The sequence below is a fragment of the Scyliorhinus torazame genome, chromosome 21, assembly GCF_047496885.1.
Source record: "Scyliorhinus torazame isolate Kashiwa2021f chromosome 21, sScyTor2.1, whole genome shotgun sequence".
Lineage (NCBI taxonomy): Eukaryota > Metazoa > Chordata > Chondrichthyes > Carcharhiniformes > Scyliorhinidae > Scyliorhinus > Scyliorhinus torazame.
In genome coordinates this window covers 112,905,136-112,919,534 of record NC_092727.1, presented here as the reverse complement: position 1 = coordinate 112,919,534, position 14,399 = coordinate 112,905,136, and the positions used below count along the sequence as shown (strand labels likewise).

The window sequence follows — 14,399 nt, the reverse complement described above, 5'->3', positions numbered from 1 at the left end:
AAAAAGTAAGGGTAAACAGGTAGGGGAACAGTCCAGATAGAACGCAGGAACAGTAAAAAGACAAGACTCTGATGAAAGTTATCTAATGACCTGCGGACAATGGGCAATGTATAAAGATAGAGATTAGAGAAGCATCCAGGAGAAATGATGTGGTTATAATCGGAGGCTTTAACTGAGAAATAGAATTGCTCATAAGGTTTTATCTTCAGTTGCATTTTAACCTCCATTGAGACTGCCGGAGTCTAGGCTAGCAGCCTGCCTTTGATCTCCATCTCCGTCAAAGTCAGGGGTGGGATTTTCCGGTTGCCCAGCCACGTGTTTCTCTGTTGGGTGTCATTTGCTGGTGGCGGGATTCTATCCTCTCGCTTGTCAATGGGATTTCCCTTGAGAAACCACCCCCACGCCGCCGTGAATCCTGACCACCAGAGAATTCCGATCCTGATCTCCAGGAAGAATCTGGTATTTAAGGGCCAGATGGCCTACTCCTGCTCCTAGTTCTTATTTCGCCTACAGACTGAACTATTTTCCAGGATACAAGAATACTTTGCTGCATCTTCAACGGACTCAATCCCCAACCAAGTTCCGAGGTCCAAGACCAGGAATTCTGTCAGACAAAACCACCTGAAAGAACCCTCATTGGACATTGACTTATACTGGACTCATGTGAAACCATGATCCTTATTTTTATCACGGTCTTTCCCTTGAAGCCCTTTTCTTTCCATTACCCCTCTTTTATTGTGTGAATGCAAAAAGGGGCGGACATTGCGAAACCTCTTCCCGCATTTTGGCTGGGCGTAAAATAAACCAACCTGCTTATGCGACCTCATTGAGAGTTTGCTGTGGGGTTATTAATAAGGAATGAGACACCCCAATACTGAAGGGTGTGGAAAGTACAACTCCGCTTATAAAGGGGGAAATCAAATAATCCTCCGTGTTTGCGTGGATTTCGCCCCACAACCCAAAAATGAGCAAGCTAGGTGGATTGGCAACGCTAAATTGCCCCTTAATTGGTAAAAATGAATTGGGTACTCTCAATTTTTTTTTAAAAATCCTTTCCGGTTATGGGTGGTAAAACAAAATTGACTTTCTGAAGTATATTGAATTCACGATTCTCAATTTGTCTTTGTTATAATCAGTTTTAGGCCTCCAATTGAATCTTACCCATTGTGAATACTAAAAGCATCAGCACCCAAGAATTATCAATCCAAATGATTCCTAGTCAGTTATTTTTGTATCGGAATATCCTTTCAAAAAATACACCTTTCGCTGGGTAAGCTTTTCTGAAAAGTACCTTTATTAGCCTAGTGCAGTACAACTCAGGTGCCAGATATAGAAGCAATTGCAGGACATGAACTAATCCATCTGAATTTTAACATTTTCTCTTATACCTTAAAGGCATCCAATAATTTAACCAGGAAAAAAACCCAGTCAATCTGCCAATGCTCAGTAGCTCTTATTGAGAGGAAACACTTTCACAATAGGTTCAACGCAAGAATTGATGGCATTCACATTATTGGCTCTGCCAGAGCCTTGGAATCCTTTTGTTGATTCTTCCAGTTTCGTGCTGTTGCTGACCGCCTCTGACAACTCTGGAATTGTTTGAAAGTAAATGAAAAGGCTGTTCAGAATTGCCATTGTCTATAAATCAGACCAAGTAAATGCTTTGTAAAATGAATAATATGACCAAATTTCTGCTCCCTGCCAATATCTTTTTAGTTATTGACAGATACATGGGGCGGAATTTTCCCATAATTTGTCAGGCTGTCAGGCTCTGACTGAAAACCGGCCTGTATCTCTCCAGATCCACTGCCAGGTTTTCAGAACAGATCTTGAGTCACTCTGACCAAACAAATCAGGGGTGGGGGAGGTTTGGCACAGGCTGGCACTGTCAACCTGCCAGTGCCAACTCCAACCTGCCAGTGCCAACTCCAACCTGCCAGTGCCACCTCCAACCTGCCAATGCCAACCTGTCAGTATTCAGTTTGATAGATATATGCAGGTGAGGGCGTTTGTGAGGCGACAGGTGAGGGAATTCCCGTTGCTCCCGGCGCAAGAAATTCAAGACAGGGTGATCTCGGGTGTATGGGTCGGGGAGGGCAAGGTATCGGCAATACACCAGGAGATGAAAGAGGGGGAAGCGCTGGTAGAGGAGCTGAAGGGTAAATGGGAGGAGGAGCTGGGGGAGGAGATTGAGGAAGGTCTGTGGGCTGATGCCCTAGGTAGGGTTAATTCCTCTTCCTCGTGTGCCAGACTTAGCCTGATACAATTTAATCACAGAGCGCACTTGATGGGGGCAAGGTTGAGTAGGTTCTTTGGGGTGGAGGACAGATGTGGAAGGTGCTCAGGGAGCCCGGCGAACCATGTCCATATGTTTTGGTCATGCCCGGCACTGGAGGGGTTCTGGAGAGGAGTGGCGGGAGCAATATCACAGGTGGTGAAAGTCCGGGTCAAGCCAAGCTGGGGGCTAGCAATATTTGGAGCAGTGGACGAGCCGGGAGTGCAGGAGGCGAAAGAGGCCGGCATTCTGGCCTTTGCGTCCCTAGTAGCCCGGCGAAGGATCTTGCTAATGTGGAAGGAGGCGAAGCCCCCCAGCGTGGAGGCCTGGATAAATGATATGACTGGGTTCATAAAGCTGCAGAGGATTAAGTTTGCCTTGAGAGGGTCTGCGCAGGGGTTCTACAGGCGGTGGCAACCGTTCCTAGACTATCTCGCGGAGCGTTAGAGGAAGGTCGGTCAGCAGCAGCAGCAACCTAGGGGGGGGACGTCCTGGGAGGGGGCGGGGGGGGGGGGGGAGGGGGGGGGGAGGGGGAATGGGGGATTGCCTGGGAGGGTGGATGAGCAAGAGATAACATGAAGGGTTGGGGAAACTGGCACGTGCGGGAGCCAGTGTACAAAGCTATGTAAACATATCATTTTACCATGTATAAATCTTGCTCTGTGCGATTTCTTGTTATTTTGTTATGGGGGGGGGGGGGTTATTGTTTGTAAGGGAGAAAATTTGTGTTAAAAAACTTTAATAAATATATTTTTAAAAATATATATATATTCAGTTTGAGCGGGCAGCATGGTGGCGCAGTGGTTAGCACATGGCGCCGAGGTCCCAGGTTTGAACCCAGCTCTGTGTCACTGTCCCACTGTCCTTGCGGCATTTGCACATTCTCCCCGTGTTTGCGTGGTTTGCGCCCCGAAAACCCAAAGATGTGCAGGGTAGGTGGATTGACCACGCTAAATTGCCCCTTAATTGGAAAAAATGAATTGGGTTCTCTAAATTATTTTTTTAAATATTCAGTTTGAATATTCAGTGCGGGGGGGGGGGGGCTCATATGACAGGTTGGTCTTTAATAGTACGCAAATTCGGCAGCACGGTGGCTCAGTGGTTAGCACTGCTGCCTCACGGCACTGAGGCCCCAGGATTGATCCCGGCCCTGGGTCACGGTCCGTGTGGAGTTTGCACATTCTCCCCGTGTTGGCGTGGGTTTTGCCCCCACAACCCAAAGATGTGCAGGGTAGTTGGATTGGCCACGCTAAATTGCCCCTTAATTCGGAAAATGAATTGGGTATTCTAAACTTAAAAACAAAAACAAAAAAATAATATGCAAATTCAGAAAAATATATTTAAATGACGTTCCTGCCCTCGTTATGTCACTGACGAGGGGTGGGGGATATTGGCCAACAAGTTTCTCGCCGGAGAGAATTTCATCTTCCAGCTCTCACGGTATTTTGCGCCCGCATCGCTATTCTCACTGACAGCGAACGCAGGCACAAAATCACTTCCATAGAAACATTCAAAAATTACGGGTAGTCTCTTGTATTCAATAAAAGCACTGTGATTTCTGCAGTTTGGGTAGGGAAACAGACAAAAGTTTAAGCCAATTTTTTAGCATTTTTCTAATTCATCTTTATCTCCACTTTAATACAGTTGGGCTTGGAGGAGAGTTTGTGTGGGTTAGTTGAGATCACTTGGTGGTGACTCACAGATAATTATCCTCAAGAGGAATTTCACAGGCTCTGTCTGCCCTTGTCTGGAATTAGCCTTATTAATGTTTACGATGAGTTTTGATAACTTTACAACTCTTTTCTCAGCTTACTGCTTGTTTGTATTTTTGTATTTTGAGTGCAAGCACTGGTTACAATTCCAGGCGTTTTGCTAACTGTGCTTTCTTCTCCCCTCCTCCCCAAAAAAGGCCTCTTCATGGCTTCCAAAGTTTATTTTTAGAACAAAAAACATTATTAAATTTCATTTCTGTACAGAATTCTCCCATTTTGAGGCTAAGGGCTGGATTCTCCCACCCCTCCTGCCTCAAGAATGCCATGGGCGAGCCGCGTACAATGGAGAACTCCATTGATCTCGGGCGGGATTCTCCGGTCGCCGGGCAGACGGGGCAGGAGAATCCCGCCGTAAGGGTGCGATCCAATGACCACGCTGTGCCGGAAAAGCAGCTCACCGCGGTGCGGCGCAGCATGGTCGATAAAAGCAGGGAGACCCCGCTCATGGGATCTATCCGGCGCACACTACTCGCAAGATACAGTGCGATCTCACAAAACATTACGATGCAAATCCCGCCCATTGCGGGGGGATAACTGTTTGGCAAATCTGCATATTAGAGCGAGACAGTAAGTCTCACTCCAATGTGCAGATTCCCAAGGTACTTGATGCTTTGGGATTCATCCCCTTCGCCTCGGATACCTCGGGCAGGCGCCGTTCAGCATTGATCGAAATGTTCTGTCATGTTTATGATATATTTTATGAATAAAGTATATTTTTAGAAAAAAAATTATTAAAAATTGATCTCCACAAATGGGGACCAAACGGAATGACACTCGTGGCAGTCTCCCAGTGGATTGCATGCTCTTTGGGCAGGGTGGTGCCCTGGCACTGCTGGTGCCACCTGGGCACCCTAGAAGTGCCGGCCTGGCACCTTGGCAATGCAACATGGGTGCCAACCTGGCACTGCTATGGTGCCCAGGTGGCACTGCCACGTTGGCACTGCCAAGCTGCATTTTCTTTGCACATGTGATTGGGCTGGGGGTGCCATGTGGGGGATCCAGAGACCCTCCCATACTGCATTCGGTCTGGGGGGAGGTCGGGGATTGCTTTGGGGGCCTCGGAGACCAGGACACCATTTTTAAATGGCGTCCTGATCTCTCGCTACACTGGGGAGTTCCGGCGAGCGAAGTTTCCCATTGTACAAAACGGGCCTATGCGCAACTTCGGCCTCACCGGTCCCCGTTCAGGCCTCTTATAAAACACGAGTCGCGCTGAATAGCCATGTGTTTCTCGGCAATGCGAGCGCCGGGAAACACACAGCTAAATGCGAATCTTTGGAATTCTTTACCCCAGGAAGCTGTGGAGGCCGAGTCCTTGAACAGTTTCAATTCTGAGATTGATATGTTTTTAATCAGAAGGGGAATTAAGGATTATGGAGAGAAGTCAGGAAAGTGAACTTAGTGAGTGTTAGATCAGTCCCGATCTTATAAAATGGCCGAGCAGGCTCAAAGGGCTGAATGGCCTACTTCTGTTCTTGTTTCTTAAGGTCTTATGATCTTAAACTTGTCAAGCTGTAATTACACTGCCCCAGTGGGGTTGCTGCAGCAAGACCACTGGAATTCATGCTAGCAATAGTGTTATACTTTACAGTTTTTCTTCAGCTTACCTTAAATGCTGTCCAGAGACTCATCCTAGAAACAGAGAATTTATGCAAAATTAATATGTAGAGAAGCAGAAAATGTTGAACATGCAAATGAAAGACAAAGTACAACCTCATGGTGGGATTGGGGAGGAGGCAGGCTTTTAAAACCTCAGCTCCTGCGTCATGAATGAAACCTGCTTGGGAGCTTGGCAAAGAAATTGGTCAAAATAGAATGGGGAAATCAGTTCCCTGTGTCTCTTGAGTCATGGGTATAAAATGTTTGTTTCTTCATGCATATGAGGTGTTGGGCTTGAGTCAGACAAGAGTCCTAGCCAGGGAAGTGGGATGGAAATTTTCAGAAATGGGAGGAGAAGGGGATTAAGACACTAAAAGATTTGTTTCGTAGGGGTCGGTTTGCAGGATTGAAGGAGCTGGGAGCGAAGTATGGGCTGGAGCAGGGGGAAATGTTTAGATACATGCAGGTTCAAGATTGTGCCAGAAAGGAGAGACAGAACTTCCTGGTGGAGCCGGCCTCCACATTGCTGGAGGAGGGGCGGACGACAGGGGGACTGGAGAAGGGGGTAGTGGATGCGGTTTACGGAGCTATTTTGGAAGAGGAGAAGGCACCACTGGAAGGGATCAAATCAAAGTGGGAGGAAGAGTTGGGAGAGTGTATGGAGGAGGGGTTCTGGTGTGAGGTGCTCCGGAGAGTGAATGCCTCCACCTCGTGCGCGAGGTTGGGGCTGATACAGCTGAAGGTGGTATACAGAGCACACCTCATGAGGGCGAGGATGAGCCGATTCTTTGAAGGAGTAGAAGATGTGTGTGAACATTGTGGGGAAGGGGCCCGCTAATCACGTTCATATGTTTTGGTCCTGTCCAAAGCTGGAGGATTACTGGAAGGAGGGTTTTAGGGTAATTTCTAAAGTGGTGCACGTGAAACTGGACCCTGGCCCCCGGGAGGCCATAGTCGGGGTGTCGGACCAGCCAGGTGCGTGTGCGGAGGCAGATGTTGTAGCCTTCGCCTCATTGATCGCCCGAAGGCGGATCCTGATGGGTTGGAGAGAAACCTCGCCACCCTGTGCCCTGGCGTGGCGGGGGGGACCTGTTGGAATTCTTGACTCTTGAGAAGGTTAAGTTTGAACTGAGGGGAAGGATGGAGGGGTTCTACAATTCATGGACATTATTCATTATGCACTTTTAAAAACTGGATAACTTCGAACATTAGTTGGAGGGGGGCGGGAGGGTTGAGGGGAGGGAGGCTGTGTGTGTTAATGGCGACTATGGGTGATTCCAGATTCCTTTTTGGCAGTTGTTTATGTGAACATGCGGGCTAATGTTTGGGGTTTGGTGGGAGATGGGATCGTTGTTATTGATGCGGGGGTTGACATATTTGATACTGATTATTGTTTATTGTTGGTGGGTGTAAATTTGGGAGAAAATGTGAAAAAGGAGAATCAAAATATTTTTTAAAAAAAGACACGAGTCCTATACTTTTATCCAAATTTATCTCCTATTTCTTCAATAAGCCCTGAAGCTGTAACCAGGTAACCAGTAGGTGTTCCGATGGTACGAGCCTGACCAGACCACCAGAGAAGCCCTGTCGGTGGGTTTAAAGCTTTCTTCTGAGGATGAGCAGAAAATCAGCCTCAAAGTCATTGTATCATAAAGGGCTACAGCACAGGAAAGGCACTTTGGCCCATCGCATCAGCGCCAGTCAGAAAGAACCACCTAAGTATTCTAATCTCATTTTCAAGCACTCGGCCCAGAGCATTGAATCCCTGGCATCACAAGTGCACATCTAAAATGTTATGAGGGTCTCTGCCCCTATCACCCTTCTCACCAGGCAGTGAGTTCCATAGTCCCACCAGCACAGTAGCATTGTGGATAGCACAATTGCTTCACAGCTCCAGGGTCCCAGGTTCGATTCCCGGCTTGGGTCACTGTCTGTGCTGAGTCGGCACATTCTCCCCGTGTGTGCGTGGGGTTCCTCCGGATGCTCCGGTTTCCTCCCAGTCCAAAGATGTGCGGGTTAGGTGGATTGGCCATGATAAATTGACCATAGTGTCCAAAATTGCCCTTAGTGTTGGGTGGGTTTACTGGATTATGGGGATAGGGTGGAGGTGTGGACCTTGGGTAGGGTGCTCTTTCCAAGAGCCTGTGCAGACTCGATGGGCCGAATGGCCTCCTTCTGCACTGTAAATTCTATGAAAAGACTCTCACATTCCCTCTGAACCTCCTGCCCCATACCTTAAATATTTATTCACCAAGGGAAAAGGTTTCTTCCTGTCTACTCTATCTATACCCCTCATAATTTTATACATCTCAATCATGTCGTCCCTCTGTCTCCTCTGCCCCGAATTAAACTAGCCTGGTCTATCCAATCATTTTTCAGAACTAAAACTCTCCAGCCCAGGCAATATACTGGTCAGTCTCCTCTGCACCCTTTCCAGTACTAACACATCCCTCCTATAATGCGCATTCCAGAACTGCACACAATACTCTACCTGTGGCCGAAGCAACGTTTAAAAAAAACTTTAGACTACCTAATTTTCATTTTTAATTAAGGGGCAATTTAGCATGGCCAAGCCACCCAACCTGCACATTTTTGGGTTGTGGGGGTGAAACCCACGCAGACACGGGGAGAATGTGCAAACTCCACACAGACAGTGACCCGGGGCCAGGATCGAACCTGGATCCTCAGCGCCCTAGGCAGCAGTGCTAACCACTGTGCCACCATGCTGCCCTAACCCATGTTTTATACAGTTCCAGCATAACCCCCCTGCTCTTAAACTCTGTGCCTCAGCTAATAAAGGCAAGTATACCAAATGCCTTCTTAACCACTTTATCCATCTGCCCTGTTGCCATCTACACGTGACCCAACCTTTAAAATAGATTCAGCCTCCTACCGCCACTCATGAGCAAGCTAGCTGTCCCCAAGGCTGCTTTCTTGCCGAGCAAAGAAATTCCCATCCCTTTGATGAGCTGGAGGAGGGGCGGATTGTGGATATTTGCGGGTGGTTGATGGAGATGGAGGAGGCGCCAATGTAGGAGATAAAGAGGAAATGGGAGGAAGAACTGGGGATTGAGCTTGGGTGGGGGCCTGGTGTGAAACAATGCACTGGATCAATTCGATCTCATCCTGTGCTAGAATTAAAAAAAAAATTTAAAGTGCCCAATTAAGGGACAATTTAGCGCGGCCAATCCACCTACCCTGCACATCTTTAGGTTGTGGGGGTGAGACCAATGCAGACTTGGGGAGAATGTGAGACAGTGACCTGGGGCAGGGATCAAACCTGGGTCGTCGGCGCCATGAGGCAGCAGTGCTAACCACTGTGCCGCCCCATCCTGTACTCTGATGAGCCTTATACAATTCAAGGTGCCATATAGGGCTCATAGGACTCAGGCCCATGTGAGTGGATTTTTCGCAGAGGTGGAGGACGTATGTGAGAGATGCGGCAGGGGACTGGTGAACCACGCTCATATGTTCTGGGGACGTACAAAGCTCGGGAGGTTTCTGGGTAGCGATTTTCAAGACCCTGTCAGAGGTAGTGGGGGTGAGGATGCTGTCCTCAAGATCCATTTGTCGTCAGCGGGGAGGGGTGGGTTGTGGGGATGTTGAGGGGGTTTCGGGGAGAAAAAAGGGGTTGGTTTAGCACAGTGGACTAAACAGCTGGCTTGTAGTGCAGAACAATTCCAGCAGTACGGGTTAAATTCCCGTACCGGCCTCCCCGGACAGGCGCCGGAATGTGGCGACGAGGGCTTTTCACAGTAACTTCATTGAAGCCTACTTGTGACAATAAGCGATTATTATTACAATTGGCAAACTGTTTGAATCACGTTTGGTTTAGCACAGGGCTAAAGACCTGGCTTTTAAAGCAGACGAAGGCAGGCCAGCAGCGCGGGTTCAATTCCCGTACCGGCCTCCCCGAACAGGCGGCGGAATGTGACGACTAGGGGCTTTTCACAGTAACTTCATCTGAAGCCTACTTGTGACAATAAGCAATTTTTATATAATGGGCTGCTGTATGTGTATGCTACTGATTGTGTTTGGAATAAAATATGTTTTTAAAATAATCCCCATCCTTGATATTTGGGCAACTGTTTAAATTTTAAGTATCTCAAAATAGAAGCTTCACTCATCAACATTGCCTCAATGTTAACATAGCCAACAAGCAGCAACTGACTTTCTCAAAGGTATTGTTACCACAGGTATTGTTACCACAGGTATTGTTACCCCAGGAAGTAGTTGAGACCAAAACATATGTTTTCAAGAAGCAGTTTGATATCGCACTTGGGGCAAAAAGGATCAAAGGATATGGAGGGAAGGCGGGATTAGGCTATTGAGTTGGATGATCAGCCATGACCATAATGAATGGCGGAGCGGGCTCGAGGGGCCGAATGGCCTCCTACTGCTCCTACTTTCTATGTTTCAATGTATCACTGTCAAAGTCACAGCTGGGATGTGAATGCTTTCCTACCCCATGGAAGAAATGAATATTGCCACTGAGAATTCATTCATACCATTCTTACAAGACATTTATTTTAACAGTGAAGTACTGAAAGTGCTCCGGAGAAGTTTAAACTGAATCATAGGCCTGCTTTATGGCAGGCCAACATGTTTCGGGGAGCATTGTGATGTTACTGGACTGCTAATCTTGGCACGGTGGCATGGCAAGGCTTATTGATTGTGCCCCTAGTCTTATAGATATAATAGGATTGAGATAGCAGAACACCACAGATTCCCTGAGGCGTGGCAAGCCAAGAAGATTCCGGAAGAGGGATCACCTGGCATCTAGGAGCCGCCACACCTTTCGGGCGCAATGCGGCCGGTAGATCACGCCCAGTAAATGAGTCAACTGCAAGTAGTTCCAACCAGGCACATTGATGGCCAGTTGGGTTATTAAAGCGTTCACCATTCAGTCCACAAATAATCAGATTTATTGAATTCAACTGCGCAACTTGTCATGGTGCGATTTGAACTTCTGTACTGTAATGACCGCATTAATCCACCCTCTCCTTCCCAAAGAGAATGCTGCTCCCATTTAATGTAACTAAGGACCAAATATAACCCGAGAAAAATATATTCAAATGTTGTCATGCAACACAGGAATAAATGGTCTTGGTGACATTTCAACACATCTCTAGGCGGATTCACACCACTTCTTGATACTACAGGGCGGGTCATTCTCAGATGTTTGTTGCCTGAGCCATTTATCAAGAACTTGTTTACTCTCCCTAATAAAAGGTTAACATTGGAGTACTAATAAAGCCATACATACTGGGCAATGGCTCAGTTGAGAACACTTTTGTCTCCGAGCCTGAAGGGTCTGGGTTCAGGTCTTAGGACTTGACCATAAATCTGACCAAGGATCAGTTACACTGAGGGTATCATATAATCTCTATAGTGCAGAAGGCCATTCGGCCCATCGAGTCTGCACCGACCCTTGGAAAGGGCACCCTACCTAGGCCCACACCCCGACCCTATCCCCGTAACCCAATAAACCCACCTAACCGTTTTGGACACAGGCAATTTAGCATGGCCAATCCATCTAACCTGCACATCTTTGGACTGTGGGAGGAAACCGGAGCACCCGGAGGAAACCCATGCAGACACAGGAAGAATTTGCAGACACCACACAGTCACCAGAGACCGACCTGATATTCTCCGGAGCCTCCGCAATGCTGTGCCTCTGCCGGGGTGGTGGGGGGGGGGGGGGGGGGGGGGGGGGGGGGGGAATTCCCGACGGCGAGTGTCAATTGTGATTTTAAAAGTGACAACACTTCAAAGGTACTTCATTGTTTGCAACAGCTTTGAATCATCCAGTGGTCATGAAAGGTGCTAAATAAAGGCAAGTCTTTCTCCCTTTTATTAGATATCATGGTGTGAGAATAAAGTTTCCAGTTCCAGCATCTAAAACCAGTGGCCGCCTCCCCTACAAGAGGATGTTCTTCCCACCTGTTTTTTGTCCTGTACTCACTGTGCCCAACTGATCAAACAACCTGAGGAACAGGAAATCTGTCCTGTGGTTTTCACTGTTGGCAATATAGGTTCAGACATTTTTCTACTTCTTGCGGGAATGTGTCATTTTGGTCAGTTGAGGCAACAACAATAAGTTAAAGGAATTGGACTCTGTGACTTTGTTAACTAAAATCACTTCCTATACGGTTGAATATTTACATCGAGATCATCCATTGTAGGAGGTGGCCCAGTATCCTTCAGATCTTTCAGCATCTGGAAAAGAAAATGTTAAGTTGTAGGCATATACCATGGAATGCACTTAACTCCCAAGTTTTGAGTGGAATTTTAAGCAACGAGAATCTTAAAATGTTCATTTGTCAACAAAAATGACATAACCATCAAAAATGAAACAAAACTTGTTGGGTGGGACTATATTTTGTCACAGGTATTATTTTTAAAATTGAGAGTACCCAATTAATTTTTTCCAATTAAGGGGCAATTTAGCGTGGCCAATCCACCTACCCTGCACATCTTTGGGCTGTGGGGGCGAAACCCACGCAAACACGGGGAGAATGTGCAAACTCCACACGGACAGTGACCCAGAGCTGGGATCGAACCTGGGACCTCGGCGCCGTGAGGCAGCAGGGCTAATCCACTGCGCCACCGTGCTGCCCTATTTTGTCAAGTGTATTCTCTCTATTTAAATTATTGTTTTCAAAAATTTAGAGTACCCAATTTTTTTCCCCCAATTCAGGGGCAATTTGGCGTGGCCAATCCACCTACCCAGCTCATCTTTTTGGGTTGTGGATTCTCGCTATTTCCTGGAGTTCAGTTACTGGATTATTGAGCTGCTGAGCCCTCCAGACCCCAGAGAACTAGCAGACAGTCAAAGGTCAAGCCCTTGATTTCCTGTTGATGGGAGATCTAAAAGACAGAGAAATGCATGCTTTGGGTTGGTTGGGAAGAGTTGCTGAGATGCGGCAAGTAGAGAGGAGAGCCAGCCTGAAGAGCTATGTTGGTCCAGATCAAACAACACCTGTGCCTGTGAATCATAAGTGCAGAAGGAGGTCATTCAGCCCATCGAGTCTGCACCAGCCTTTGGAAAGAGCACCCCACTTAAGCCCCACACCTCCACCCTATCCCCTTTATCCCCACCTCACCTTTTTGGACACTAAGGGCAATTTAGAATGGCCAATCCACCTAACCTGCACATATTTGGACTGTGGGAGGAAACCGGAGCACCCGGAGGAAACCCACGCAGACACAGGGAGAATGTGCAAACTCCACACGGACAGTGACCCAAGCCGGGAATCGAACCTGGGACCCTAGAGCTGTGAAGCAAATGTGCTAACCACTATGCTACCATGCTGTCCCGTGCTGCGAAGGTTGACTAAAAGGAAGTTTTACTTAGCCGACCATAGAGACAACCTGGCATATCCGGTAATCATACAATGTTACAGCAGAGGAGAGGACCACTTGCGGACTGGAAAATGAAGTAAATTAATGATTGGAATCTAGTTGTGCTTAATCAGTCCAGCCCGTGGAGAGTTAGAGAAATGTAGCATGGAGGAATGTGTGAAAATTAGAATATCTATTTTATAAGGGCATTACAGTGTTATATTTTGAAGTCTTTTTGGATGCATCAGATGAGCTGACTCTAAGGTGTGCAGGGCCTCCTTGTGGGTGAGACCAGTAGAATCATAGAATTTACAGTGCAAAAGGAGGCCAGGAGGCCAATTGGGTCTGCACCAGCCCTTGGAATGGGCTTACCCACCTTACTCACAACCCACGCCCAACCTTTTGGACACTAAGGGGCAATTTATCATGGCCAATCCACCTAACCTGCACATCTTTGGACTGTGGGAGGAAACCGGAGCACCCGGAGGAAACCCACGCACACACGGGGAGGATGTGCAGACTCCGCACAGACAGTGCCCCAGCGGGGACTTGAACTTGGGACCCTGGCGCTGTGAAGATAGACCCAATAGTTTTTACATTTGGTGACTGCTCCTTGATTTCCACTGATGATAAAGGCAACTTAAAATGTCTCAAATTTAAAAGTGAACAGAACAGAAAAGAGTTTTTTTTTGGTTAACATGTTAGCCAGAAAAGAGGCGAACATTGAATTAGCCTGACTGGTGGCAGAGGAGAGAATTCCAGTTGAAGGAGTCACGATGAGAAACTGGTTGTTGGACAAGCCAGGCATGTGTGGTTTAAGAGGCCATTCATATTGAAAAGTCAAGCATCAGGCGCAAGGCCCGTGTGCAAAGCAAAAGCAGCAGGAGTTGAATGAGTATATCAGGAGAATGGGCTTAGTAGGAGGCAGGTGGGAACAACAATATGCAGCTGTTAAATGAAGGAGGGATTGGGAAATACAGGACCTGGGGATTAAGTGATGGCTGCTAGTTGCTTATACATTGAGCACAGTGCAACAGTATGCACAGGTATATAGGAACTGTACAGCAGTGGATCCCAACCTGTGGTCCAGTCTACGAGTACTGCAGGTGCTCCGTGGAAAAACATTATACCAATACATGTATATGTATCGTAATCAATGTTACATTATTATTTGCAATGTAAAAAGCTTCAGACATCCTTATGTAATATAACCCTCAATGTATTAGAAAATAGCTGCGTTGTTAAGTTTGACACCCATCAGTTGTAGGCTATGTAAAAAATAATGGGCTGGATTCTCTGCCGTCAGGATGCTCCATTTTGCCGGCAACCCGGGGGTTTCCCAATGGCGTGGGGCTGCTCCACAATGGGAAACCCCCTTGACCAGCCAGTGAAATGGAGCATCCCGTCGG

General features: G+C 47.3%; 1 protein-coding gene across 1 annotated transcript in view; it reads right to left on the bottom strand.

Annotated features, from left to right (window-relative positions):
* The window catches only part of aarsd1 (alanyl-tRNA synthetase domain containing 1), a 111,350-nt gene that overhangs the window by 66,088 nt on the left and 30,863 nt on the right, over nt 1-14,399 (bottom strand). The window contains exon 6 of the mRNA XM_072487285.1: nt 11,812-11,865. Within this exon, the coding sequence (XP_072343386.1) occupies nt 11,812-11,865 (54 nt within the window). The remainder of the gene's footprint in view (nt 1-11,811; nt 11,866-14,399) is intronic.